This window comes from Aspergillus mulundensis, assembly GCF_003369625.1.
Source record: "Aspergillus mulundensis strain DSM 5745 chromosome Unknown scaffold_0, whole genome shotgun sequence".
In the NCBI taxonomy this organism is placed as follows: domain Eukaryota; kingdom Fungi; phylum Ascomycota; class Eurotiomycetes; order Eurotiales; family Aspergillaceae; genus Aspergillus; species Aspergillus mulundensis.
Genome location: NW_020797888.1, coordinates 2,699,502 through 2,727,085, shown reverse-complemented (window position 1 = coordinate 2,727,085; position 27,584 = coordinate 2,699,502). Strand labels below are relative to the sequence as shown.

Sequence of the window (27,584 nt, the reverse complement as noted above, 5' to 3'; positions counted from 1 at the left end):
CATCTCGATCCACGGCCCCAATTAGGGTCTAGAGTTTCTAATCATTGCCCATTCAAGTATGATGCAAGGCCATTGTTCAGCATGACACAGTCAGGTGACGCAGCAGCGGGGTTTATTGCCCTGTTCGAGGCGTGGGGGAGGGGTACTCCCCCGCTAATTGGGCAAGAATGTGGAGCTTATCTAGCAGGGCAAGATTCCCCCGGTCGGACCGATCTTTCAGGGAGCCATTCCGAGTGTTTCTTCTCTACCTATATAATTTCTTCCCCGGACCTCCCCCGCCTCGGCCTTGGACCGTCTAACAACATTCTGCAACCTGGAGTTGTCATATTTACCTTCATCCATGACTACGACCCTGGACATGCTTACGTTCGATCAGTGCTCTGTTGACTTTGGCTGATTGATTCTTTCTATCGTTTCTTTTGCTCATTTGGCATTTTCCGGAGGGCTTCGGTTGAGACGATCTCAGAATGTCCGAGTCGGAAAAGCCGAAAAGACCTCCCAGGAAGCACGTCACGACTGCTTGTGTGCCTTGTCGGGAGAGTAAGATCAGGGTGCGCTTCCTGTTCTTCTCATCCAAGAGAATCATCGCTGATATCATCGTTCTAGTGCGACGGCGCTTCCCCGCATTGCAAGAACTGCGAGAGAAAAAAGAGACAATGCAAATACCAACATGGAGACGATAAACGGAAGTACGTTATGTCTTACTAGGAAGCCCATACAACGCACGACATCTGCGGTAGAGAGACCCAATGGTCTCATGGAATGCCGAGATGCCCACTGAAACGTCCCAGGGCTGACCTCCTACCAGAGTCTCCTTACGAGCAGCGACAGAGCTATTTTCCGCCAGGATTGACCAGCTGATCCAGTTTATCTACGACAATGGCCTCGAGCCTCCATCCATGAAGCCCGAAGATGAAGCAGGCATCAACCGCGTTCTTGATACGCTACAGATTCACCGTGGAGTACCAAAGAGAAAGGACTCCCCATTGTCTGAGGGACTGAATACACATACGCAACCATCACCTCCATCGCAGCCGGCTCATAGTCCGCTTCCTGTCCCTCTATATAACGGAAATACCGCAACGAATGCAAAACCCGACTCTTCAGGCTTGCCATTACAGAACAATCTCGCCACCTCGCACACCGCAAATTCTGGAGCCAACAGCCAGGACTCTTTCAGCCCGTTTGGCTTTCACTTCCCATCCACAAACTGGGAATTCGCTCTCCCGACCGCAGAAAGTCTAGACTCTCTTTACGCAAACCTGAATGGCGGCTACCAAGTCTCCCCCGAGAACGGGAACAGCTGCAGCCCAGACAGCCTTCAGCTGTCGCAAGACATAGCGCAGCAACCCGGCGTCCTCCTCGAACAAGCACAGGCCCTGAACACCAAATATGAAGACAACGACAGTGACAGCGGTGAAGAGGATGAAGCCGAGAAAGACGTGATCGAGCAGATCAGCCACCGGATCGGAACGCTAAAAATCGCAGGCGACGGCCACCTGCGCTTCTTTGGTGCCACATCAAACCTCAACCTTGTCGATGTCTCTGCGACACAACAGCGGCAGCGTCCTGATGCACGAACCGTCCGCCACGACGGCCAAGATATCCTCAACCACCTGCGTGTCGGACAGTCGGTCGACCAGGCTCTCGAGGACCATCTGCTAGAGCTATACTTCACGTGGCAGAACACCAGCACATACGTCGTCGATAAGGAGATGTACTACACCGCGCGCCAGAAATGGCGCGAGGAGTTCGACGATACACCGTTCTACTCTGAGGTCCTCACGAACGCTATGTAAGCGGCAAATTCCCCTTACCAACAATCAACCCACCATCTAACCTGTATTACAGGTGCTCCATCGGCTCCGCCTTCGAAGCCCGCTACCACCCGACCTTCATAACATTCCCGAAATCACTAAGTGAATTCTTTGCCGATCGCGCAAAAGCACTCCTCGAAATCGAGCTGGATAGTCCCTGCGTCGCGACAGTGCAGGCCCTCGTCATCCTAAGCTGCCATGAGGGCGCGTCGAACCGCGATGCCCGCGGTTGGCTGTATAGTGGGATGAGCATGCGTCTTGCGTTTGACCTGGGTCTGCATCTCGATATGACGCCGTATGTGGAAAGAGGTGATATGAGTGCGTTTGAGGCGGATGTAAGGCGTATTGCGTTTTGGGGGAGTTATGTGGCGGATCAGTAAGGTCTTCTTTCTCATTGTTGCTTGGATGGTTCTGACTGTCATATCTAGCTTTTGGGGCTTCTACCTTGGTCGACCGTTCAGAATGAATGCGGGCGATATCACGGTACCGAAGCCTGCATCTGGTTTGACGGTTGGCAAAGAAGGGACATGGCGGCCCTATGGCCTACCGGCAAATGCAAATCAAGAGGCATTTAATGGCGCATTGAAGAATCCCAATGAACTGATAAGCAGACAATTCGCTGTGCTCTGGGAGATCATCTCCCCTCTTGGACATGTTCTGTATGTCTATTACAACATCACCTCTGAACAACAAGATCAACACCAGAAGACAGCTAACATGCACTACAGATACGGGTGCTCCGACATCCCCCGCCACGAACTCCAGCGCTACTCCAGCAGAATAACAGACGATCTCTTCGCGTGGAAAGCGAACCTACCCTCAATCCTGGATATCGACCTCGCAGACGACACAACGCCTCGACTACCGCATCTTTTGATGCTTCAGTATGTCACTAATTTCAAGCCAACATTTACGGGCAGTGCAGACTAACATATTGTAGCCTTCAATACCACCAAATCGTCATCTTCACGCACCGCCCCTGGGTCTCAAAATCATATATCCAACCCCGTGCTCCGAGGCAAGGGGCAGGCTACCACCATGCACGCAAGATGTGCATCGAATCGTCGATTGCCATCGCGCGACTCCTCCATATCTACGAAAAACACTACACATTCCGACGCATGAACAACCAGGTCGTGTCAATGATCTTCAGCGCAGCACTGATACTACTCTACGTGACTATCTCGACGACGCCATTAGCGAGCCAGACAGGCCTCGAAACACTCGAGGGGAATAGAAGTGAGATGACGGCGTATCTAAACCTTTGTTTTCGGGCACTGGATGAGTTGGGACAGAGCTTCGAGAATGCAAAGCGGACGAGGGACTTCCTGGTTAGTCTGCAGAGACGGTGGCAAGCGCGGATGAGGAGGTCCGGCGCCTTGAAGAGGGCGCAGAGTAGCCAGCGGCTACCGGCGGGTTCTAAGAAGGACATTGGCGGTAATAAAGGATCGACAATCCATAGGGATGAATCGTCAACACGGAAGAAGAGTCGGACGAGCATATCCACACAGCCGCAGGCGCACGCCCATACCTCGTCGCTCTTCTCACTGTCTTCGTCGCCGCCCCATACGCATACGAACCAACATCATACAAAAGGGACAGTAACAGGGCTAGGGCCCAGCGCAACAAGTACATTCCTCCCTTCTCTCGATCCCAGGCCTATCAATTTGGACAGCCAAAACCAGAGCCAAAGCCAAAGCCACGCTCAACCTAACGATATCGACTCCTGGATCCGCGACTCAGATCTAGGTATCCTCCCTGATAATATCACCGACACGACAACCGCCGCTGCATCGGCCTTTCGAATGAGCGGGGCGAATCCGAACCCTAATCCGAATGGTGAGGTAGATGATGTTGAGATTGGGCTACCGAGCTTGGCGGATATAGAGCCTTGGTGGGATCCTAGGATGGAAGGGACCGGACATGCGAACGGGCACGAGGCTGCTGGAGTTGTTGGTACGAGTGCATATGGGGACGAACTGTAAATTTACATGTGGCAGGCAAAGTAATAGTGCATGTGTTGGTAATAATGGGGTTATGAGTTGATTGGAGAGGTTGAGGTTCTTTGACTGTCACAACTTCCCCGCACCCGACCAGACTCTCACTGTCCTCCTTTGGCATCGACCTTGCATTGCAGCACTAGACCCTACCGGAAATACATCAATAAAGCCCGAGCGGGGTCAGACAGCCGAAGCAAGAGCTAGAGCTTGGGATTGGCCGGATTCAGTCGGCGTCGGCGTCGGCGTCGGCCACCGATCTATGGGAGCATGGGTATACTGCATACAACCTCCCAACAAGCCCAATACTGAGCTGATACTGTCCAAACTCTGATTGCTTTGTTTATGGCCTTGTGGACTGTTCCACTATCCGAAGGTTCCGGACCTGATTGTGAGAGCTGTCATGACGTTATCCATACGTCTTCCGTGGACCCAGATATAAATCTCCCCTTTGACGGCTCCAAGTCAACACCAAATTTCGAGAATAACCTGAATTGAGATACTAGAAATGGCTTCCGCAATTGTTACCGGCGCCACAGGTAATTGTTCTCGCGTCGTTTGTGTCGTGCCCTGCTTACTTTTTAGGCATCACCGGCAGTGCCATTGTGCATCACCTCCAGAAGGACTCCTCGTATAAGAAAGTCTACGCGCTTTCCAGGAGCGACCCTGGCTACAAGGACCCCAAGCTTCAACATGCAGCAATCGACCTCCAGGGCTCCGCAGACGATATGACAAAGACACTCTCGGGGATTTCTGCAGAATACGTCTATTTCTGCGCCTACATGGCGCATGACGACCCCCAGGAACTATGCCGCATCAACGGAACCATGATCTCGAACTTTATCCAAGCTCTTGAGAAGACAGGCGCCATCAACAGCCTCAAACGATTTGTCTTGACCTGCGGCTTTAAGCAGTATAGCGTGCACCTCGGCAATGCTAAGCAGCCATTCCTCGAAAGCGACCCTGTTTTAGAGGGCGAGGTCGGCGGAGAAACGTGGCCCCCCAACTTCTATCTCACCCAGCAACGTATTCTGGCTGAGGCCGCAGCCCGCAGCAAAAACCAGTGGGACTGGGTTGTCACCCTTCCGCAAGACGTTCTGGGATTCGCTCGCGGAAACTTCATGAATGAAGCCACCGCCCTGGGCCTGTATTGTACTGTCTCAAAGGCCCTTCCAGGTTCTGAGCTTCCCTTCCCCGGCTGCAAGGCAGGTTACTTCGCATTCAACACATGGACATCCGCAAACCTGCACGCCAAGTTCTGTCTCTGGGCGTCAACAGCCAAGGGTGCAGGAAACAACATCTTCAACGTCATAAACGGCGACACAGAATCCTGGCAGGATCTCTGGCCGCGCCTCGCTAAGCGCTTTGGCTGCAAGATTCCCAATCCAATGTTCCCTAACGGCGGGACCGCAGATAGTAAAGGCTACAAAGATTTCGAGCCCTCTACAACGCGCATGCCCAACAAACACCCTCTAACTGCCCGCGCCGCAGACCTGGGTGTTTCCTCCGACCCCTCAAAGGAGGAATCTCCGACACTCTTCTGCCAAATTAACCCGGAGAAGTGGGCCGCGCGGGATGATGTCAATAAGACCTGGGCACAGGTACGGGACAAGTATGGCCTTGACCAGAAGGCTTGGGAGAAGGCAACCTGGGACTTCTTGACTTTTGCTCTGGGGAGGGACTGGAGCTGTGTGGGTACTATGAGTAAGGCTAGGAAGCTGGGGTGGACTGGGTATGCGGATACTTGGGATGAATTGGTGGATGTCTTTGAGACGCTCGAGAAAGAGGGTATTCTTCCACCTGCAGAGCGGTTGAAGGGTGATTTCTGATTGCAACCGCCTGCATAAATTCTGTCTATACGTCAAGCTATAGTACTAATGATAGTACCAAGATATGTCCAAGCCAAACGCCCATTCTTGTGCCCCTGGTCAAAACTGCAATCAGAATCCGAGGAACTTCGTGCATTAGCTACGCTCATGGCTGAAGTTGCTTCACAAACACATAAACTCGCAGCAGCTAGACAGAGATATAGTCTGGGAAGAGAATTCTTATACTGATACTACTAATATTTCAAAGTATGATGCTGCTCACTCCAACCTTCGAGATATAGATCGTCATCGACCAATCAGCAGTCGCCGCTTGCAAATCGATCTGGACATCTCGTGCAAACCAACCAAACACCCCACACCGTCAAAAAACTCCACGAGAAGCTCTGGAATCCAGGCACTACAATCCCAACTTTAGCATCGTTCAGAAAAAACCCTCTTGCATGTTCCGTCAATTCCTCAAAATGGCCTCCGAATCTGTCTCCAAGAAGCCCCGCATCGACTCCCCCTCCATCGGGACTCACAAGTACGCCTGTCCCCTCTCCCTCTCCCAATCTCCCAGCTAACAAAAAAACCAATCCAGCGGCCACTTTCACGCCGACGAAGCCCTAGCCGTCTACCTCCTCCGCCTCCTACCCACCTACTCGCAGTCCCCCCTAATCCGCACCCGCGACCCTGCCCTCCTACAAACCTGCCACACGGTCGTCGACGTAGGCGGCGAATACGACGCCTCCACAAACCGCTACGACCACCACCAGCGCACCTTCAACAGCACATTCCCCGGCTACAAGACGAAACTCTCCTCCGCGGGCCTGGTCTACCTGCACTTCGGCCAGAACATCATCGCGAACCAGGCGTCCCTGCCTACCGAGCACAGCAACGTCTCGCTGATCTTCAACAAGCTATACGCAGACTTCATCGAGGCAATCGACGCAAACGATAACGGCGTGGGCGTCTACGACCCCGAGAAGATCTCCGAGGCCGGGATCGAGAAGCGCTTTAAGGATGGCGGCGTAACGATCGCTTCGATCGTCAACGATATGAACACCGCGTCGCCTGAAGACGAGGCCGCGGGTGTCGACGAGGATGGATTATTCTTGCAGGCGAGCCAGTTCGTTGGTTCCGTGTTTAGCCGCAAGCTCCGACACGCCGTGAACAGCTGGCTTCCGGCGCGCGAAACCGTGCAGGCTGCGTACAGTGGCCGCAAGGCTGTCCACCCCAGCGGGAAGATCATGGTTCTCCCGCAGGGTGGGGTCCCCTGGAAGGAGCACCTGTATAACTTTGAGAAGGAGGCCAAGGCGGCGAATGCGGAGGACGCCGAGGTGAGCTATGTGCTGTACCCGGAGAGCGCGACCGAGGGGTCCAAGTGGCGTGTGCAGGCTGTCTCCGTGAACGAGGGTAGCTTTGTCTCCCGGAAGCCTCTGCCGGAGAAGTGGCGCGGTGTGCGCGATGCGGATCTCGATGGTGTTCTTGCCGGTGAGAATGCGGGGATTCCGGAGGGGGCTGTGTTTGTTCACGCCAGTGGGTTTATTGGTGGGCACAAGACGAGGGAGGGGGCGTTTGCTATGGCTGCTAAGGCTTTGGAGTAAATGCTGTATAAAAGTTGGTTAATTCAAAACTCAATCGATTCATGAAACATCAGCATATTCTATTTATATACATTACGGCATGATACATCTATTGATGCAAGAACTCATTAACAATACCCTTAAATGCCTCCGGCTGCTCAACCATAGGCAAATGTCCAGCGCCAGGAACAAGCTTCAACTCGGCACCCCCTTCGACCTTCAAATCCTCCGCCATCTGCTTCATCGTTTTGGGCAGGACGCCGTCGCTGTCACCCGCGACAAACAGTCCCTTGACAGTCGCCTTCTGCATCCTCTCGCGCACATCATACGCGCAAAGCGCCTGCATCGCCTTCTTGAACCCAACAAGGCTGTTCGCGCGAACAACCTCCTTCACCTTGGCGGGAACATCAGGCTGCGTCTCGTAGGACTTCTCCGTGAACCACCGGCGCACCGTGACCTCGGACAATTCCTCGCCGATAACGGGCTCCTTGGTCTCGGGGTGCGTGGCGCCCTCGGATTCCGCAATCGCGGCGCGGTCGTTCCATGCCTTCCTGTTTGTCTCGGGGGCGGAGCTGTTCGTGTCGCAGGAGATGAAGGTCTTTACGCGGTTCGGGTAGAGGAGAGAAGCGTTGAGGACTGTGACACCGCCGAGAGACACGCCGATCAGGATAGCCTGAGGGATGCGCAGGGCGTCCAGAAGAGCGATAATATCGCCTGCCAAAACGTCAATGTTGATGGGGTTTTCGCCCGCAGCAGCGGACCTGCCGCGCGTGTTGTAGCGGAGGATACGGAACTGTTTGTTCCGCTCGTCGGCGAGGAATGTCTTCACAAACGAGTCCCAGATGCTGTAGTCCACTAGGATGGAATTGCTGAGGACTATGACGGGGGCGTGAGGGTCCGTCGAGCCTTCCAGACGGTAGGGGATCTCGACGCCGTCGGGGGTAGTGATGTAGGATTCGACGGCGGGGTTAGACTGGTCGGGGAGGGTACGGGTGCGGCCGTCGTTCGAGGACCAGGGGCCGATGGTATCGGGCGACGCAAGGGAGGAGAGCTCGCGTGGCGCCGGCCCGAATGTGTATGCCCAGTTGTAGACACGGCGGGTTTTAGACGTCAGGTAGTCGGAAACGCGGGCGCGCCAGGGAGTCTCCATGGACGCCTTGTGCTCAGGCCCGCCGAGGCCATTCTGAGGTGTGAATTCGTGCAGGGCAACGAATTCGCGAGGGGCCTTAGGGTCAATTGATGCCGTGACGAAGATGCGGCTGCGGCGCCAGCCCGGCACGCGCGCAAGCATGGGGATGTGTTCCTCCTTGTACCAAGCCTTCAGATCGTCTTCCTTGTCGGCGGGGAGGGTTGAAGTGTTCGAGATGAGGATGTGGCCAGCGGCAGTGGTATCGGCTTGGTCTTCAAGCGGTTTGAAGTCGGGCGCCTTTTCGTCCTGCAGGAGGTCGTAGAGTTTCCGGCCCACATCAATCTGGGCCATGGTCGCCTTTTCGCGCGGGGTCTTGATTGTGTCCCCGCGGAGGGACAGGTACGTCTCGCGCGTGAGCTCGTCCATGTCGGTGATATCGTAGAGGGCCACCCATTCGGGCTCGGCGCCGTCGACGGCTCGGTAGCGGAAGCCATTTGTGATAAAGGGGAGACGAAGCCGTAGAGGACCGTGTTCGGAGTTGTACCAGTCGTGGAACTGGGCAGCCGGGAGGGAGGGACGAGGCTGCATCGTCACGTACAGGAGGCCGGAGGTCGCCATCTCGCAGGTTTGCTGGTAGGGTTAACTGTAGAGAAGGATGAATTGAATTCGTTGAAGGAATTGCCCCTCCATGGTCTTCTTGAAGTCATCGGGGAACGGGAATGGTTGTGGCAACGACTGCCGACTTTGAAGCCGACGCGGGTCCGGATAAACGCTTAGCATGCATGCGGGGATCCCCGCTCTATACAAATACAAAGTGCGGAAGCATGCGATTATTCAATATTCCATATATATATACAATGTGCGCCAATGCTAATAGGTTATAACGCTTAGATCATCAGTTAATCGACACGATCCAATTTCTGCACAACAACTGCGGTCGCAGCGCCGCCACCATTGCAGATAGCAGCAACACCATACTCGCCGGGCTGCAGCTGGTGCAGAAGCGTTGTCAGGATACGAGAGCCTGAGCTACCAAGCGCATGCCCGAGAGAAATGGCACCTCCGAGCTCGTTAACGCGAGCACCTTCCAGGCCGAGAATCTAAAATAGTTAGCAAGCATTCAGTGAGCTTGACAAGAATGAGTATCACCTTTTTGTTGGCCTCAATGACAGCAGCAAACGCCTCGTTGAACTCCCACACAGCGACCTGGTCCTTGGTGATACCCGCGCGCTCGAGCGCAATGGGAACAGCCTTGGCCGGCGCGACGGGGAAGTCGACCGGGTCGACTGCGGCATCAGCAGAGGAGACAATGCGTGCGAGGGCGCGCTTTCCGGCACCAAACTCGCGGGCGAGGTCCCTGTTCGCCAGAACCAGAGCGGATGCGCCATCGTTCATAGTTGAAGCATTTCCAGCCGTCACAGTACCGGTGCCATCCCTGAGGAACGCAGGCTTGAGAGTTCTCAGCTTATCAGCTCGCAGGTTCTCGTAGCCCTCGTCACGCTCAACAACGGTATCGCCCTTCTTGCTCTTGACAGTCACAGGCGCAATCTCTTCAACAAACTTGTTTTCCTTCCATGCCTTCTGCGCCCGCTCATATGATGCAATGGCATACTCATCCTGAGCCTCCCGCGAAATCTCATACTTCTTAGCCGTAGTCTCCGCGCAGATACCCATGTGGAACTGGTTGTAGACATCCCAGAGTCCATCCTTGATAAGTCCGTCTTCCAGCTTGATCTCTCCGAACGGAGGCAGCTGGCTAGAGCGAGGAAGGTAGTACGGCACGCGAGACATGCTCTCCATGCCACCCGCAATCTGGGCCTCGGCAAGACCGAGTTGAATATTCTGCGCCGCGAACACGACAGCCTTTAAGCCGGATGCGCAAACTTTGTTCACAGTTACGGACTCGACGTTTGGCGAGAGTCCGGCGAAGATCGAGGCTTGGCGAGCCGGGGCCTGCCCGACTGAGCCTTGCAGGACATTGCCCATGTAAACATCTGTGATTTTCTCGAGGGGAACGCTGGACTTTTCGATGGCGGACTTGATAGCGACAGCACCGAGTTGGGGAGCGGTTACGGAGACGAAGGAGCCGTTGAACTAATCTCGTTAACACCGGGCGCGAGACAGAGATATTTGTAATACCTTTGCAGTTGGCGTTCGAGCTGCACTAATGATGTATGCATCCTGAATCTCCTTGAAAGTTGGGCGGGCAGCGCTGAATTGCCTTCGCCACTGGTGAGATGCGGGGAAGGCTGTGCGCTTGAGGAGGCGGGCAGTGAGCCCAGTTGAAGATTGGATGGCCATTTGAACGGAGAAACAACGATAAAGGCAGATGGACTGTTGATAAGAGTGCGGGTATCTTGGATGTCAAGGAGATGAAGAGATGTTGAAGACGCTCCGTTGATGATCTCCTCAGATCCATTTCCCCGGAATTGGCGCCGCCGTTAACCGCCCCTCCGCATCTGCCGAGGCTGCTGTCACATGACAAACCGGCCATAGCCCTAAGGTGTACGGGACAGAGCATTGATTGATATAAGATTGAAAGATATTGATGAACTGTAAAAAGATCTTTTGTATATGTCTATTTAGGCAGTTATATGGAGTATTTTGCTCGCTGTTAAGGAGGCTAGCTTTCCAGTGCATTTAGGGTTTCTCATGCCTCCTTCAATCTACCGCGATGCTATATAATTCTTATCGAACATGCACCACGAATGATAACAGACATCAAGCACATATATTGCGTCGTAGTGCTCCATCTTATCGATTACCATTATCCAGGCATCATCGGAGCATCGGACTGTCTCCGAGAACATCGGACATCCGACATACCAGCTCCACACCAGTTCCGATCGCCACTTTGACTGCAGATTTTGATCGTTTAGCAAGAGATCCATTCCGTCCACGTCATCCAGTCATGCTCGACAGCGGCTATAGCTAAGTCTTCTGCCGCCAATAACAGGGTCCATATTATGGGCCTCTTGGAGGATTGCGTCGGCACCTTTTCCGAAGTACTATTTCTCCGTAGTGTCAGTATTGTAGATAAAGCAGGAAAATTTCCATAATCATGTCATGTCACGAAGTCGCTTGCGCATACGTTTGAAGAGTCAGTGCTCGAACGGTTGACAGCGCATTGAATTGATCTGAATGTGCTGAATTGAACTCGATTCGATGAATTCTGTATCACTGCGTTGTCAGTCTAGATATAGATTCGGGTCAAGATATAGACATGGCAGGCAATCGGCAACAGGCAGCGGAAAAGGCCCTGCATGATCAAACGAATATACTCCCACGAGGACGGCTTCTTGTTGTCTTTGCCGGTCTCGCGATCTCGCTGTTTATTTCTTTCGTCGACCAAAATGGAATCACCGTGACATTACCGTCAATCGCAGAGGATCTGAACGGGAAAGATACGATATCATGGGCGGGCACATCATCACTCATCGCCAACACCATGTTCAGCGTGTTGTACGGGCGGTTATCAGACATCTTTGGGCGGAAGATTGTGTACTTGTGCGCATTGGCATTGCTATGTATCGCGGACTTGCTCTGCGGGTTGTCTCAGAATGCAGCCATGTTTTATGTCTTCCGCGGCCTGGCCGGTGTTGCCGGGGGCGGTATTAGCTCTTTGGCTATGATCATCGTGTCGGACGTTGTGACCCTCGAGCAGAGGGGCAAGTATCAGGGAATTCTGGGAGCGGCGTTGGGTATTGCCAATGTTGTTGGTCCGTTCATCGCGGCGGCGTTCATTCTCCGAGCGACATGGCGTGGGTTCTTCTGGATGCTTGCGCCGCTGGCTGCTTGCTCAATTGTTGTGGGATACTTCCTCATTCCTGATACCGCGGCCAAGGGCAGTTTCCGGACGAATCTGAAGAAGATTGATTATTTCGGTATCATTGCCTCCTCGATTGGCATCATCTTCCTGTTGATTCCGATCTCTGGGGGTGGTTCATACTTCGTGTGGGATTCGCCCATGGTCATCAGCATGCTTGTTATTGGAGGATTGTCGTTGATCACCTTCTTCTTCATCGAATGGAAGATCGCAGTGTTGCCCATGTTGCCGAGTATGTCTATTTCAAGCCTATATATACCAGTTGTGATACTAACAGTCAGCAGTGGAGTTTTTCAAGAACAAGGTCATCGTTGCGCTCTTCCTGCAGAGCTTTCTGTTAGGAGCTGTTTACCAAGCATACCTCTACTACCTCCCACTCTACTACCAAAACGCCCGTGGCTGGTCCCCAATCGTCTCGGCAGCCCTAACATGTCCGATGGTCGCCTGTCAATCCATCTCGTCCGTGCTCTCAGGTCAATATATTTCACGCCAAAAACGATACGGTGAGGTCATCTGGTTTGGCTTCGGCATGTGGACACTGTAAGTATTCCCAAAACGACGTGCGCAGTAGACGTATAAACTAACTTTCCCAACCCAGCGGCGCCGGCCTAACCCTCCTCTTCAACACATCCACCCACCCCGCTGCAATAGCAGTAATTGTCGCCATCACTGGCACCGGAGTGGGCTGCACCTTCCAACCAACCCTGGTAGCCTTCCAAGCACACTGCACGAAGCGCCAGCGTGCCGTCGTAATCTCAGACCGGAATTTCTTCCGCTGCATGGGCGGTGCGTGTGGTCTCGCCATCTCCGGTGCTGTATTGCAAGCAACGCTCCGCTCGCACTTGCCAGCCGGGTATAAAAACCTGTCGGATTCGACGTACTCGTTGCCGTCCCAGTCGTCGGTGCCAGAGGCTGCGTGGGGTGGAATTGTGGATGCGTATACGGCTGCAAGCAAGGCGGTGTTTATCTTGCAGGTGCCATTAATCGGGGTTTGCTTCTTGGCTTGTTTGTTGATTAGGGATCATGGGTTGGAGAGGCCGAAGGATGCTGCGGAGTTGGAGGAGGAGAGGAGGAGGGAGATTGAGGCGAGGGAGAAAAGTGCGGACTCTTCAGAGACGACTAGTCAGGTTTTGACGCCCGAGAGGCGCTCCGTTGAGAGAGAGGATGGGAATGGAGGTGGGAATGAAAAGGGGAGGGAGGAGGTTTGAGAAGCGCAAGTTTCTTTTCCTTGCATTGCTGGTTTTGAGGACACTTTCGGGATTGCATTAGCTTAACAGGTCATTTCAAAAAGAATTCGTAAGCACTAAACAATTTGAAGACATGCACTTCTACTTCGCATGCGAGTACTTTAGCCTAGCAATATTTGGTCAGCATTCTCTGTTTCATCATAGGGCTGGAGTACTCAGTTTCTGCCAAGCAAAAAAGGCTTTTGGATGAACACCGTCCTAAGGCAAGCCATATTGCATTTATTAGCTATAATCGCAGCCTACAGAGCTAGATTGCTAGATCATTTCCTGAAGAGTTAACTAGACTTCTCCTCCAATGACTGCGAAAGATGCGATCCCCTCCAAGAATAATGCCACTTCAACCACCGCTGCGCCAACACATCACGCAGCTCACCCCACGGGAGCTCGCTCTGCGAAACCCACTTCTCTCTCGTGCGTATAATAGAATGCGCAAACGGGTTCTTCTGCTCAAAGTACCACGACATAGCTGGGTCCAGCTTGACAGTCGCCTGTTGGATCAGGAGTGCCTGCGCAGCTAGAGTCTGCGCCTCCACTTCCGCAGAGGCGCGCTCCATCTCGTCTGGCGAGAGTGTTGTAATAACCCTGCATATTTGCATGCGCGGATGAAAGTAGAACCCGCGGAGTCTGATGCGGTCGGGTGACTCGGGCGTAGAAGGGAGATCGAAAAGAGAGGATGGGTAGGGTTCCCGAGTTTGGTAGCGGACGTGGCCATCGTGAAGCATTTGACGCACCCATCTTGCTCTTTCAAGGATCTTTGAGGTCCGTTCACAGTACTCGGATGGGTCTGTTGACGTCGTAAACGTGTCTCGCATATTAGATACAACACCTGTAACGTGGCAGGTTAGTCTGAAGAACTCCCACCAGAGACTTGAGTCGCGATCCATTTCGCTTTCGGATGCATATGCAAAAAGATCCTGCCACGACGGTGCTTCGAAGATGCCCACGCTTCGTAATCTGTACATCTCGTCTAACAGCTAGAGGGTGTTAGTCCGTAGACCATTGTTCGCATCTGAAGCTGGCTGTCATTCATGGAGGGATTATCACGCCTAGCAGAAATATGACAGAAGTGGTTGAAGAGAGAACTCACAATAGAGGGCGCAACACTTTTGAGAAGCATCCAGTCAAATTTCGTTTTGTGGTTCTCAGGTCCTCTCAACTCAAGCAGCTTAATTCCACCCCGGTTGTGAAGAACCCAGTGATTCTCTTCAGGAGGGCTGATGAACTAAGGCCTGTTATAACCGACGTCTTGAATAGATCGAACAGAGTCTACCTCGTATAGTGTCAACAGCCGCGTCGCACAGTAAACATCGACACCCATGCACAACTCCGAATCACTGAGGGCATGCTGTAGGCTTCTTAAAGCTTTGCCGTACAGTTTTGATATTGTTGCGGCTCTCGTCGAGTAACCGAACATCTGACCGGCTCTTGCGGCGACGCAGTGTATAGCATCATCGAGGCAACGGCTCGAGCCATACCGGCTAGGGAGATAGCTGAGAAAGGATGTTGATCGTTGCTGCAGAAGGCTGGAGAGGAGGCTTGGTTGGCTTTGTAGAGGGAGTGCAGCTGCTTTCCCAAGGTCCACGTCAGTAAAGCTCGCCAGATAGGTAATGTCAAAGTTGTAAGTTGCTCTCAGTGCCTCATAGCCCGTAAATGAGGGCTGCGGGGCAATGGAGTGATCGACGCTGTCAACTTCATCTGGTTCAATGAGACATCCGTCGGTAACTAGCAATGGTCCCTCTCCCGAAATACTTGAGGGGGACTGCCTTGCGCTCTGCGTCCGTTGGTGTTTGCGACCTGATCGTGCAGCCTGCCGTCTGATTAAAATCCTCGCTTCTTCATCCCGTGGCCCACCCGCAAGCCCCTCGGCGGCATCGACGAAAACAAAAGCCGGGCCAGCTTTGGCGCGAGATCTAGGCTTTCGGAAAGGTAACTTTGGTCGCATCTGGGGTTTGATTCGGCGTCGAAAGCCTGGTTGAGGGGGTGGAGTTAGACATCATCGAGAGCTTGGATTGGTTTCGACCATGGCCCCCAAAATGGCTTGGGAAAGTGGCGCTGACTAAACCAGTCTCTCCAACTGCTGATGTTTTGACGCTTGACATCTAGAATTGATGTCAGATTGCCGGTATGGACAGAGAAGAGACTCTGACAGTGTTCGAGGTCCATTGTTTCCATCTGCTTTTCCCATCATTGACTCCGCTGAAAATCGGCTTCATGATGTGAAAGACAGACAACAGCGCCAAGAACTCGTCGGCGACGTACTGAACAACGGCAAAATTCAGCACATTGATTAATCTTGACATCGACGGGATTGCAAGTCCGCCAGGAATCGTGGACCTAATACATTGCGGCGGTGTGAAACCTGTCGGCAAAAGGGGGATTATTAATTCGAAGGACGGCTGTCTGAGAGATGCCAGTGACAGTATTCCGTAATTATGAGCCTGTACCACCAGAAGATTGGGAAAGGCTGAATATTTATAGAGTTCGAAATGGTCTAGGTTCCTGAGTAGATCCGCTAGAGCGCCCCGCATTGTGTGATTGGTATATGCTGGGGACCGCAAGGCTGAGACTGAGGGACATCCGAATAGGGTTAAAGCCGTGCCATAAAGCCCTTGCCCGATAATCCGAGATTGGCGCTTGTGTGCCCGAGTCTTGATTTCCTGTTCGTATTCAGCGTAGTCTAAGACTGGACAGCTGGATAAAGAAAAGGCTCATGGGATCTGGACGCGTCCGGTTTGCTGGGACCAAGACAATATATATATCATGCGATGACAGGTGTAAGTGATGGTGCAATCCAAAGGGACTGTTAATCCAAAAGGAGGCCACAAATAACACTTTGATGACTACGGCCTGGCATTATAATGATTATATTGGTGTCAAGGATGGACCATTGGACCTACATATCACCCAAAAGTTAGCCAGGGTCAAAAGTTGGACTAGTAGTAAACTGTGAAAGATAAAATGTCTTTAGAGGAAGTTGCGAGGGATAACCTGGGTTCTGCGCCACTGAAATGCTATATTGCCATCAAGGTAGCAGTTCACAGTCCTCAATTGCGTTGTAGGTACTGTGCTATACAAGGCCACTGTGCTTCGCATAATAACGATGATAGGATGGCCTGAGTCCTGACAAAAATGCTGACATGGCATACAGAGCGCTTTGCCTGTAAAGCCTGTAAAGTCTGTAGGAGCATATTGATGAATCCTTGCGGGGAAAGAAGTCTCATGATCATTGTTGAGATGGAGTTGGTTTCATTGAGCAATGCAAACTTCGTATCACCTGGGCTCATGGGGTCCGGGGAATGAGCCTATAGGTGGTTAGCAGCTGTATATGCACTCTCTTGGATAGTGCAAGAGTCAAATAGAAAATTGATGTATCAGTTTCAATGTCAAACATTGTCCTGGTGGCTTTTGAGCGATCACATGTGCATTTCGGGTGGTTTCTACAGAACCAGAAAACAGAGACCAGACCTGACTTCAACCTAAGGTTCTCACTCAAACACTTCTACTCATTTCCACTTGTTTTAACTCACTTCCTAAGAGTACTTCATTACTCTTGATCTTTCTCAATCATCTAGATATCATTTCTGAAACAATTAGCCAGCGAACAAACAACACAATGGCTGAGTCTGACCCTGCCTGTAACACCTGCGCGAAGAAAGCATCGGACGAGGTCACTCTGAAGCGCTGCGCCAAGTGCAAGACCCAATGGTACTGCTCCCGTGAGTGCCAAAAGACAGACTGGAAAGCCCATAAAAAGACATGTTCCAAGGACGCCAGCGAAGCCAACACAGGAGACAACTCTCGTCGTACCCCTAAAGGCCTTTCTGCCTTTATCGCCAAGCCTTTGCACGAGCTCGACAAGGAAACCTGGCTTCACAATCGCCCTGAAGAAGACGTCTATAAGCTTCTCATAGATGCTTATCGTCTTCACCTTGAGGATCAGTATGTCTTCGACGGGGACGCCGATGTGGACAGCATCTATGGAGGACAACCTGACAGCCGTGACGGCTTCCATCGGTTCTTGCGCCTCGCTGAACGCAAGCGCGGTCTACTTCCATCTTGGTGGTCCCCTGAAAAGGCCAAGGAGTGTCTGGCAACGGGTCTGCGTGGAGGATGGAGTTCATTGGCCAACGCAGTCGAAAAGGGCGATATCATTGAACACTATGGAGACCACCAAATGCCAATGCAGATGAGGATGCTTTCGGAACAAATTTGCGGTCGAGGGCCTGGTGGGCAGCCTGGGGCCGAGATGCGAAAGATAATGATGCAAACTGAAACAGGTGACATGTACACATCGTTTCTTGACGCATCTTCATTTTTGCGTCGCGCTTGAGCCTGGCAATTATGACCAGGTATATTGCCGACTGATCTTATCTCAAGTTGTAGATCATGTTAACCTGGTTATCAAGCACCTAGGTTAGAACGTTCACTACCAAAACTCGTGTGTCATTGCGTCGAGGTGGACTTGCTCTAGTGGATTTGGTCATGTCTACAGCATTCGATAGCCTATGCAATTTGTCGGATAGAAGACAGCAGTAGCGTGCTAGCTAGTTTATGCTGCAATAATCATGTTGAAGACTGCCGAAGACATTATCTCTCACAGGCCCCTTGAGCCAAACTGCAGGCATAGAGTCCTACGGACTATTTCCTAGAAAATCTTCAAGATCTTTGAGAGCTCTTTCTTTGGCTTTGTTTGCTTGTGTGGAAACCCCTCGCTTGTCATCCTCTCCCGTTGATTGATCTTACTTTTTCCTCCAGTCAAGGCGGGATCCTTTGCTCTTTCCTTTTTAAATCACAATCTCCAGTCATAGTTGAGCACAACTTATCCACGTACCATACCCTGTGTTGACTTCTCTGGAGCCCTTTTTTGCAGTTGAGGCTATCGTCAACTCGCGCAGGGTAGTACGGCTTCTACGGTACCCAGACGCTCGACCATGGCCGAGATCCGCATACCAAGTGTGCTTGAAACGCTACCACTTGAGCTCTTCCTCTTGATTCTGCATTATGTGAGTCTCGGGATTCTGCCCTCTTTTACCAGTTTAAATGATTGACCATGGTAAGATTCCCCGCCTCGAGGATCGAAAAATTCTTTCCCAAACATCTCGACACATGCACCAGCTTACTTCTCCTCATTTATACGAGGAGTGCGTTATTCCAATCCTGGAGCATAGATTGCGAGACCTGCGCATCTCCTCAGAGAAGACCTGGTTTAACTCCGACGGCTCAAAAGTCAGTTTTGATGCCGGCGAGTTCGTCAAACACCTACATCTCATCGCATTCACCCAGTACCCGCGGTACAGCAGGTGCTGCGAGACAGAACCAGATGCATTCAAGAAGATCTTAAATCACCCAGCGTTCATGAACGAATTGGCGGACAACTTCCGAAGCCTCATGCATCATTTCAGTGAGGCAACATTACAGAACTTCTCGTATGTCGTTCATACACATTTGATTTGAGCTTGATTGCGCTGACATATCCTGGGATTAGTTGGCATTTAGGATGCTGTGTTCCTGACGAGGTGATGGGTCCCACCGGATACATACCGTTGAACCAGAACTGTATCCAGTCCCTATCATTGATCACCGACGGTACATGCCAAAGTTCAACTGATATGGCTGGGCTTTCTCAGCTGAACAATCTACGATCGCTCACATGGGAAGGCATAGACCCAGATGGCGATCATGGAAATCTTGTGGCATGCCTAACAGCAAACTCCATGCATCTCAAACACCTTAAACTGGGAGTCGTTTCCAGACACCTTAGTGACCCCGATTTGAGTTGGTTGGATGACAGCGAGTTGCATATCAATGAATTAACGGGCCTTCGCGGGTGCGAGTTAGGCAAAGGGAAAGCCGACTTTGGCTGCTTACGACATCTATCCTTGTCCAATATCGCGCTCGGAAATAGCACACCTAAAATGGCATACAAACATGTGAATGCTTTTGTCCATCTACATGAGTTGGAGAGTTTTACGCTTCGACAATGTCCCGGAACTGTACAGTTTCTAACGGGATTAACCGGCTCGGGCAGGCCCTTCCACCTTCGACGTTTCGAATGTGTTTATCCCATTGACGAGAATAAGACTCATCCTGTCGAGGCCTTCCTACAGTTGTGCGACAATCTGGAAGAGCTATATCTTTCAAAGCGCACCTCGATATGTTTTAAATCAATCCCTCGGACAGTCAAACGTTTGGTTGGTCATTTCCTGACCTTCAATGGAGCCCTTACCTTTCAGTCCCCTCTAGACTATGCTCTAGAGTATAGCCTTCAGGGACTGCCCTTAGAGCTTGTTGGCATTAGCGTGTTTTCCAGACCCTGGCTCATGGTATGGTTTCTTCTGGAATATTCAACACTCTTGCCGGTCCCTTTGACATATCGTTGACTGCCATTAGGAACCCAGAATGCAATTTATGAACATCGGGCATACTCTCAGGCTGATTCACCTTCGAGCTACTTTCATCGGCAACGAAAATTCACCCTGCGACCTGGTGTCGCAATTATTGCACTCGGAAGACCGCGAAAGAACCGAAATGAGTAATCTGTCGTCCTTTGCAGAATGGGCCTTTGATACAAATGGTCTGCTTCATCTACAGGCCATTGCTTACGGCAACTTTGCTGGCGGCCAGCAATATGCTTGGACTCGGATACTCCTTTGTCGTAACTCCTCAAATGAAGTACAAGGTCCGCGTCTCCGATCATACCGCGTAATGACACGCCAAGAATACGAGCCATTATTGGACAGTATGCATGGCGTTCGAGAAATGCTGAGCGCTTGCTCGACAAATTAAGCTTAACTGGATAGTTTTCCATGCTTGGTCAGTAACGGCCGTGGCCAAAGCAGCCTAGATACTGTTAGTGAAGAAGCTGAGCGGCTCGGATGCTGTTTGGTGGGTGGCAGGCAGATGTCAATATATCCAACGATGTGACCAGCGAACTTTCTGTTAAAGAGCGTATGGCATATCTGCGCAGCTGATCCCTCTAACCATGTCTTTTGTAGCAAATTTTTCTAATAGCAATTGCGAGGGTTGAAACTTGAGTTGTTGATAGGGTCTCTGAATTTGCAAGTCAGCCCTGGAGTGGGAGTGGGACGCGCCCACCGCCTTCTCAGGACGCGATGGATTTGTTTACTACAGCCGCATTTGGTTGACCGCCTTCGTTTCTTCCCCACCAGAAAACCACTCCCTCTCCCTCAGTCAAGCAAGAAATCGCTCGACAACAACAGGTAAGTTCAAGTTCGTTCAGCTATTGTCGGATATCGATAGCCCTTGGGAATTGGGTCTTTGCCCCTTGCTCGCCATTCGATAAACTCTGTTCGAGCCCCTCGCAGAACTCCCGAACCCAGCCCGGCAATTGTTTTCCTGCACCTCTGTCTCCGGCCCCCAGGCAACATCACGGCTGTTGTCATTGTCTGCACCCCACGGCCTTGCTGTACTCTGCCTCGCATTCATTTCATCCCAATTGCATCTAAGCCCGGTACATTCTACCGATCCGTGTCATATCGATTAGCAGTGGCTGCTCAGTGATCAGCATGGACAATTACCAAAAGATTGAGAAAATCGGCGAGGGTGGGTGACGAATCCATATTCATTTGCGGCTCGTTTACCGCAATCCATCTGCTTTGGCCAGTCTCAGGTCTATCATTGATCCTAACAATGCCTTGGCTATAGGAACGTATGGTGTCGTCTACAAGGCTCGCGAACTCACCCACCCAAACCGTATCGTTGCGTTGAAGAAAATCCGACTCGAGGCTGAAGATGAAGGCGTACCTAGCACTGCAATCCGCGAGATCTCTTTGCTCAAGGAAATGAACGATCCCAATATTGTGCGACTCCTAAACATCGTGCATGCGGACGGACACAAGCTCTACCTCGTTTTCGAATATCTCGACCTCGATCTCAAGAAGTACATGGAGGCACTGCCGGTCAGTGAAGGTGGACGCGGTAGGGCTTTACCGGATGGCTCTTCTCTGAGCCGGAACCTGGGTTTGGGAGATGCGATGGTCAAGAAGTTTATGGCACAATTGATTGAGGGTATCCGTTTCTGTCACAGCCACAGGGTTCTGCACCGTGACCTGAAACCTCAGAACCTCCTGATTGACCGCGATGGCAATCTCAAACTGGCCGATTTTGGTTTGGCGAGGGCATTTGGTGTTCCGCTCAGAACCTACACGCACGAGGTATATGCACTCCTTCCACCCTTCATGGCATGGGCTTGGTCACTAATGTTGCTCTAGGTTGTAACTCTGTGGTACCGCTCCCCTGAGATTCTGTTGGGTGGCCGTCAGTACTCCACCGGTGTTGATATGTGGTCTTGTGGTGCCATTTTCGCGGAAATGTGTACTCGCAAGCCGTTGTTCCCCGGTGACTCGGAAATCGATGAAATCTTCAAGATCTTCCGGTATGCTATCCCTACATTGACTTCTATATACATGTTCTTAATTATATTGCCTAGGCTCCTTGGAACTCCGGATGAAAGCATCTGGCCGGGCGTCACCTCCTTCCCCGATTTCAAAGCGACCTTCCCCAAGTGGAAGCGCGAAGACATCAGCAGCGTGGTTTCTGGCCTCGAAGATGATGGCCTTGACCTTCTAGAAGCCTTGCTCGAATACGATCCCGCCCGCCGTATCTCAGCCAAGCAGGCTTGCATGCACCCATACTTCCAACACGGCAGCTCGTACTATTCTGGACGCACTCGCCGCAATGGCTTTCACTGATTCGATGACTCATGAGTTTCCTGCTTACATGTAATCTACGTACGTATACCAATAATGACCGGGCGAGGGTTGGATCGAGGTTGGACCGAGGCTCTTGCAGGTGGTACAGGGGGTGATTCGTTTCTCGTCTTATACATCAGTCCCGGTGTCTTGGTACATTGCCTTACCCGGTCGCCGCTTCTTGTATTTCTTTTGTCACCGGCGTTGTTATGGAGTGCTCTGTCAGGGAAGAATTAGGTTATGATATTCCAAGGATTGCGTTCAATTCTCTACGCTACCTTGTTGATTGACGTTGTAAGCAGCACATAGATGCAAGAAGAGCGAAGTGGTGAGAAACTTGAAAGTGATGATGAGATGGATGCGCCCGTGTCGATCGGGGTGATGATTGCAGCTTCATCAGCACAGCCTGTCAGCCAGGGGCCGTTTTTTCTCTTCTCTGAGTCTGTTGGCCAGGACTAGACGACCGTGCGTATCATGCGTCAGTTATGGCCCCATCTTAGCACGTGTGGTTCCCTCCCGCCCCAGACCAACCATCCGCCACTACTCCGTACTATTTCAAAGTTTCTGGAATTCAGCCTCCAGCATTACTATATCTTTCTTATGTCGCTAACAGTGTTGACCGCTACTTGAAATGTTGAAGCGCGCCAGGCGTTTCTAATCATCCTTGTGCCAGCTGCAAGAACATCCCTGGAGAGACTTGAGGAGCGGCTCGGTCAAGACCGACCGGCGGGGTTAACCATTGGTGGATGGCCGTTCAGCCCTGCGAGACCATCAGCTCGAGTCTCGACAGCCGACACAGCCTCAGGCGACTAACGATTCCAGGCAAGGTCGTCGACTCTCGAGGAATGCAACGCTAGCTATGCGAGTTTAACCTGGGAAACTCTACTCCGACTAGGGAGTAGGGACCAGTCACCGGCTGAGCTGAGAACGGCTTCGTGGTCCGCTGCGTCTGAGCACCTGCATGGATTCCAGTGCTGAGCTCGTATCGTCATTCGGGGACCACTGTGACTATTCTTGTCGAATCTCGATCCTCATGCTGTCCTACGCTGCCATGCAGCGAGTTACGTTACTCAAGGCGCGGTTCTTCTTCTTCATCTGAAGAAATCCCGGCACGACGTGTTTTTGAAATTTGGCCCCTTATCTTAGCCTCCGAGACACCGCAGCCCGTCAGCAGGAAATCAAGAAGCTTATTGGAAAACGACTGCAAATTTCAAGGAACTCAGCGTGCCCGTGTTTAATAATGGTAATAGTGCCGGTGCTATTTTTTCCATCCGCGCTCAGCCCCGGCTGATCAGCGTGCATTCCCTGGCGGGCCATGCGCTGCTCAGGTCAAGCATCTTTGCATCTGAAACATCGAGCGACCTGACTGCCGACTGTCGAGTGCTGACTGCGGGCCCAGAGCCGTGTTTCGCATGCCGATTGGTCTGATCATGGAATGCGACATTTAACGTTATTGGAGTCTGAGCCTCTGAGGAGATCGCTCTTCTCCAAGAACCATTATTTTTGCTCAGCCGCCATACTAGCGTGCATGCGGGGCTCCTCGCAACGACCGATAACTTATATATCGAAGGAAGCGCGCTGCAATTTTTCCTCTTTGTCGTCAAGCTTTATCTTTTCTTCTATACTGCAATCCTCTTCATTACTAGTAAGATCTGGCGGTTTCTATTTACACGCAATAATATTACGGCGATGGCGAATCTCGATCCCGAGGACGACTACACAGATATGGTTTACACTCCTCCCCTCTCGACCCGCTCTCGCTCAAACAGCAGGTTGCGAAGGCCCCAACAGCCACCACAGGCAGAGCTTAAGCAATTCTGGGAGCAGTTTAACTCTAGCTTTCCTGGAAAGGTGTACACAGTACTGCCAGACAATCCGTATGCACGCTCCAAGGCGGCACGAGTCCCCAAAGGCATCGTCAAGGGACAAGCTGCCCGCAAGTCCTACGATGAAGCTCGGGAAGAGTGTAAACGGGCCGTCACTCGTATTGCAAAGGAATGCAGACGCCTCAACCAGAAGTATTCGGACCCTCATTTTGATATCGAAATGGATTTGAAAGAGGGAACACGGAATTGCTTAGATGGGCTTGACAAGCGAAACGATGCGATGCGCCCACAAGGAGTGAAGAGAGTGACTGTAAGTCACCTTGTTCTACAATCATACATAAGCTAATCTGTTGTCCAACTACAGGAGATCTTTGAGAAACCTCAGTTCTATGTTAACGGGCCAACAGCCTCAGATGTACGCCAGGGTCGCGACGGCGATTGCTGGTTCATGGCTGCGCTTTGTACAATGGGAAACAAGGAGGAGTTAATTGAGAAGGTCTGTGTTCATCGGGACGAACAGGTCGGCGTCTATGGGTTTGTGTTCTACAGAGGTTAGTAGGTCCCTTGAGATTATTGAAGCAATCTAACACTGTACAGACGGCGACTGGCAACAATGTATTGTGGATGATAAGCTTTACTTACGGGCTGCTGACTATGACGAGTCGGTCGAGGAGCGCCCCGTTTGGGATAACATCGTCCGCAAAGATGCCGAGGAAGAATATCGCAGGGTCTTCCAGACAGGATCGCGGGCTTTGGAATTCGCACAATGTGTAGACGAAAACGAGACCTGGCTCCCGCTGCTGGAGAAGGCGTATGCCAAGGCACATGGTGATTACTCTGCTATCGAAGGAGGCTTCGTCGGGTAGGTCACCCTTGTACTTGGCACCGGGACTTGGCTAATATCCCATAGTGAGGCAGTTGAAGATTTGACTGGTGGTGTGACATCTGATTTTCTCACCAACAATATACTGGACAAGGATAGGTTCTGGAATGAAGAGCTTATGAAAGTCAACAAAGAGTTCCTGTTTGGCTGTGGCACTGGCCTATATTCGAACTGGCTTACTCCGAACCATCGCGGACCTCCAAGAGACAGGAAGGGCATCGCCGAAGGCCACTCCTATTCTATCATGGATGTGAAGGAGATTGACGGTGTGCGCTTGGTAAAACTACGGTATGTACAGCCACAAATTGCGCCGCGAATTTGCTAACGGAATCAGGAACCCATGGGGAAAGAAAGAATGGAGTGGTGCTTGGAGCGACGGATCCGAGCAGTGGACACCTGAGTGGATGCAGAAGCTAAACCATAAATTTGGCAATGATGGTGTACGTATCAATGCTCCGGCAGACTGGCATGTACTAACATGTCCTCAGTTCTTCTGGATCTCGTACGAGGACCTACTCAAGAAGTATCAACATTTTGATCGCACCCGATTGTTCGGGGACGAATGGACGATTACGCAGCAGTGGACGAGCCTGAACGTACCTTGGTCTGCAGACTACCACACGACCAAATTCAGGCTGAACGTGACTAAGGCTGGTCCTGTTGTCATCGTTCTGTCTCAGGTTAGTTTTCTAGTCAAGCCTCGCTGTAGATTTGGCTAACATGGGACAGCTGGACACACGCTATTTCAAGGGCCTCATTGGTGAATATAGCTTTGTTCTGAAGTTCCGTCTCGAGAAAGAGGGTCAAGATGATTATATTGTGCGAAGCGTCAACAACTCCCTGATCTCGCGCTCCACCAATGCGGAGGTCGACCTTGAACCCGGATCCTACCATGTTCTCATGAAGATCACAGCCTACCGGCATGGCAACGTGTCTACCGAAGAAACGGTCAGACGCCTTGCACCTGAGCAACGTGAAAAGCTGGTGCAAATTGGCCTCTCATACGACCTCGCACATGCTAAAGGCATCGTCCACGAGACTGACGCTGAACGGAGAGAACGAGAGGACCGCGAATACCATCGCAAGGTCGCGGAACGAAAGAAGCTGCGCGATGAGACACAAAAGAAGCGCCAACGCGAGTGGATCCGCAATCAGAAGCTCAAGGCGCGCGAGCAGCGGAGGCAAGAAAGACTACTCGCAGCGAAAGCGGCTAAACTTCAGATCTCCGACCAGCATACTGAAACTGAGCCTGAGCGAGTCCTCGCTGACAGCCCCGTGGAATCGCCCTCTGATATTAACGGCCACGCAAATGGCGTCATGCCAAAGCATGCTACCAACGGCTCAGTCCCAAGCATCAGATTTGATGAGTCACACACAGAGCTCACACCTCCGTCTTCGCATGATACATACTCGCGATCTAGCCGCCACCGCTCAACCAACTCCCTTTGCCGTCGCCGCCGAAGCACCCACCATCGTGACCAAGACTGGCTGGAGGGATTCGAGTTCGACTCGGATATTGATATGCCTCATGATGAGCCTCTTGTGATTAGACCGCCTAGCACGCAGACATCGTTTAGCGAGGCTGACAGCACGACTGACCCGTGGAACGCGGTGTGCGTGGTCGGGCTACGGGTGTACTCAAAGGACGAGAGATTGTCTCTCGAGGTGGTCCGTCCTATTCCTGACACTGAAACCGAGGCTGCGCTCGACATCGATGACCCGGCTCTTAGTGCAACATCTGAAAAGGGATCGCGGCTGTTCGCGATGCAGTTTGAATAATGCAGCGTCACGTCTTACACTTATGAATTAGCTCCAAATGTTATATGTACAATCTCGGATGCCTCATTATGTCCTGCGTTGTGGCGTTCAATTCGATCATTATTTACAATGATACTACCATTTGTTCAGTTTCTTCCTTTGCCCAACGAGTACATTGACCCGATCACTGTTGACGCGACTTGAGCCAGTAGTACGTAGGTCCCGTCATTTTTAGGGCGCAGGCTTTAATGCCGGGAGTAATGCGCGAGGCCGGAACAAAGTTTATCCTGCCTAAAATATTAAAAATACTACTATTAACAGCCTGTTTAATATTTAATATTTTTATTAATAGCTTATTTTAAATAGTAATACTTTCTTTAATAGCCATAATAATAGTAAATTTAATAAACATGTTTAAAAAATAATAAAAAAATAAATTATATAAGTAATATATAGCCTGCTTATATAAACCTATAATTTATAAACCCTTAATTTTTTAAATTTCTTTTATTATAATAGCTAATATTAAAGGTAATAATAGCGTTATTTTTTTTACTTACTTACTTATTTTTTTACTAACCTGGCCGCTAGTAGCCTATATTACTAATATAATAAATTATTTAGGCTATAAATTAGTAGTTTTAAATAAACTTTATAAATAATTATATTATTTATAACACAAGCTCGCGCTTTGCAAGCCTATTAATAAAGCTAATATAATAAAAAAAATTATAGCCCGCCCTATTAACTAGGAAGCTGCTATTAAATAGTATATTAACATACTTACTAAGGGTAATTTAGTTTATAGGTATTACACCTAAGGCCACGGGCTATTTATAAAGTATATTATTATACTAGGCTATTTTAGTAATAATTATATAAACTATTATTAAAATAGTTCCAGTATATAATATATTAATAAATATAAGTTATAGCCTTTATTTACCTGCAAGCATATTAGCTAATATATTTAGCTTTTATACCAGGTAATAATAA

The 27,584-nt window shown here is 51.0% G+C and overlaps 11 protein-coding genes across 11 annotated transcripts; 8 read left to right on the top strand and 3 right to left on the bottom strand.

The window, feature by feature from the left end:
• Positions 1-467: 467 nt before the first annotated feature.
• Positions 468-3,802, top strand: DSM5745_00670 (transcription factor domain-containing protein; the record flags this gene model as incomplete). The annotated part of the gene is made up of 7 exons (XM_026742686.1): positions 468-551; positions 607-689; positions 809-1,795; positions 1,852-2,193; positions 2,246-2,476; positions 2,546-2,701; positions 2,758-3,802. The coding sequence occupies 7 exons, from the start codon at positions 468-470 to the stop codon at positions 3,800-3,802; spliced, it is 2,928 nt and encodes a 975-aa protein (XP_026608531.1).
• A 520-nt stretch (positions 3,803-4,322) lies between these two features.
• On the top strand, positions 4,323-5,643 carry DSM5745_00669 (SDR family oxidoreductase; the record flags this gene model as incomplete). Its single annotated transcript, XM_026742685.1, has 2 exons — positions 4,323-4,353; positions 4,400-5,643. The coding sequence occupies 2 exons, from the start codon at positions 4,323-4,325 to the stop codon at positions 5,641-5,643; spliced, it is 1,275 nt and encodes a 424-aa protein (XP_026608530.1).
• A 461-nt stretch (positions 5,644-6,104) lies between these two features.
• On the top strand, positions 6,105-7,229 carry DSM5745_00668 (MYG1 family protein; the record flags this gene model as incomplete). The annotated part of the gene is made up of 2 exons (XM_026742684.1): positions 6,105-6,166; positions 6,224-7,229. 2 exons carry the CDS (start codon positions 6,105-6,107, stop codon positions 7,227-7,229), a joined length of 1,068 nt encoding a protein of 355 aa, XP_026608529.1.
• An 88-nt stretch (positions 7,230-7,317) lies between these two features.
• On the bottom strand, positions 7,318-8,955 carry DSM5745_00667 (putative alpha/beta hydrolase; the record flags this gene model as incomplete). The annotated part of the gene is made up of 1 exon (XM_026742683.1): positions 7,318-8,955. One exon carries the CDS (start codon positions 8,953-8,955, stop codon positions 7,318-7,320), a length of 1,638 nt encoding a protein of 545 aa, XP_026608528.1.
• A 281-nt stretch (positions 8,956-9,236) lies between these two features.
• DSM5745_00666 (thiolase family protein) lies at positions 9,237-10,638 on the bottom strand (the record flags this gene model as incomplete). The annotated part of the gene is made up of 3 exons (XM_026742682.1): positions 9,237-9,437; positions 9,487-10,431; positions 10,477-10,638. The coding sequence occupies 3 exons, from the start codon at positions 10,636-10,638 to the stop codon at positions 9,237-9,239; spliced, it is 1,308 nt and encodes a 435-aa protein (XP_026608527.1).
• A 922-nt stretch (positions 10,639-11,560) lies between these two features.
• DSM5745_00665 (uncharacterized protein) lies at positions 11,561-13,371 on the top strand (the record flags this gene model as incomplete). Its single annotated transcript, XM_026742681.1, has 3 exons — positions 11,561-12,395; positions 12,448-12,703; positions 12,762-13,371. The coding sequence occupies 3 exons, from the start codon at positions 11,561-11,563 to the stop codon at positions 13,369-13,371; spliced, it is 1,701 nt and encodes a 566-aa protein (XP_026608526.1).
• A 314-nt stretch (positions 13,372-13,685) lies between these two features.
• On the bottom strand, positions 13,686-15,352 carry DSM5745_00664 (uncharacterized protein; the record flags this gene model as incomplete). Its single annotated transcript, XM_026742680.1, has 3 exons — positions 13,686-14,384; positions 14,498-14,632; positions 14,681-15,352. 3 exons carry the CDS (start codon positions 15,350-15,352, stop codon positions 13,686-13,688), a joined length of 1,506 nt encoding a protein of 501 aa, XP_026608525.1.
• A 1,671-nt stretch (positions 15,353-17,023) lies between these two features.
• Positions 17,024-17,740, top strand: DSM5745_00663 (zinc finger MYND domain-containing protein; the record flags this gene model as incomplete). Its single annotated transcript, XM_026742679.1, has 1 exon — positions 17,024-17,740. The coding sequence occupies one exon, from the start codon at positions 17,024-17,026 to the stop codon at positions 17,738-17,740; it is 717 nt and encodes a 238-aa protein (XP_026608524.1).
• Positions 17,741-18,516: 776 nt separating this feature from the next.
• On the top strand, positions 18,517-20,202 carry DSM5745_00662 (uncharacterized protein; the record flags this gene model as incomplete). Its single annotated transcript, XM_026742678.1, has 5 exons — positions 18,517-18,656; positions 18,711-18,836; positions 18,896-19,733; positions 19,801-20,149; positions 20,198-20,202. The coding sequence occupies 5 exons, from the start codon at positions 18,517-18,519 to the stop codon at positions 20,200-20,202; spliced, it is 1,458 nt and encodes a 485-aa protein (XP_026608523.1).
• A 734-nt stretch (positions 20,203-20,936) lies between these two features.
• On the top strand, positions 20,937-22,121 carry nimX (cyclin-dependent serine/threonine-protein kinase CDC28; the record flags this gene model as incomplete). The annotated part of the gene is made up of 4 exons (XM_026742677.1): positions 20,937-20,973; positions 21,076-21,584; positions 21,642-21,805; positions 21,860-22,121. 4 exons carry the CDS (start codon positions 20,937-20,939, stop codon positions 22,119-22,121), a joined length of 972 nt encoding a protein of 323 aa, XP_026608522.1.
• Positions 22,122-23,810: 1,689 nt separating this feature from the next.
• DSM5745_00660 (calpain-like protein) lies at positions 23,811-26,609 on the top strand (the record flags this gene model as incomplete). Its single annotated transcript, XM_026742676.1, has 7 exons — positions 23,811-24,257; positions 24,312-24,498; positions 24,545-24,809; positions 24,858-25,118; positions 25,165-25,270; positions 25,319-25,510; positions 25,560-26,609. 7 exons carry the CDS (start codon positions 23,811-23,813, stop codon positions 26,607-26,609), a joined length of 2,508 nt encoding a protein of 835 aa, XP_026608521.1.
• Positions 26,610-27,584: the final 975 nt, after the last annotated feature.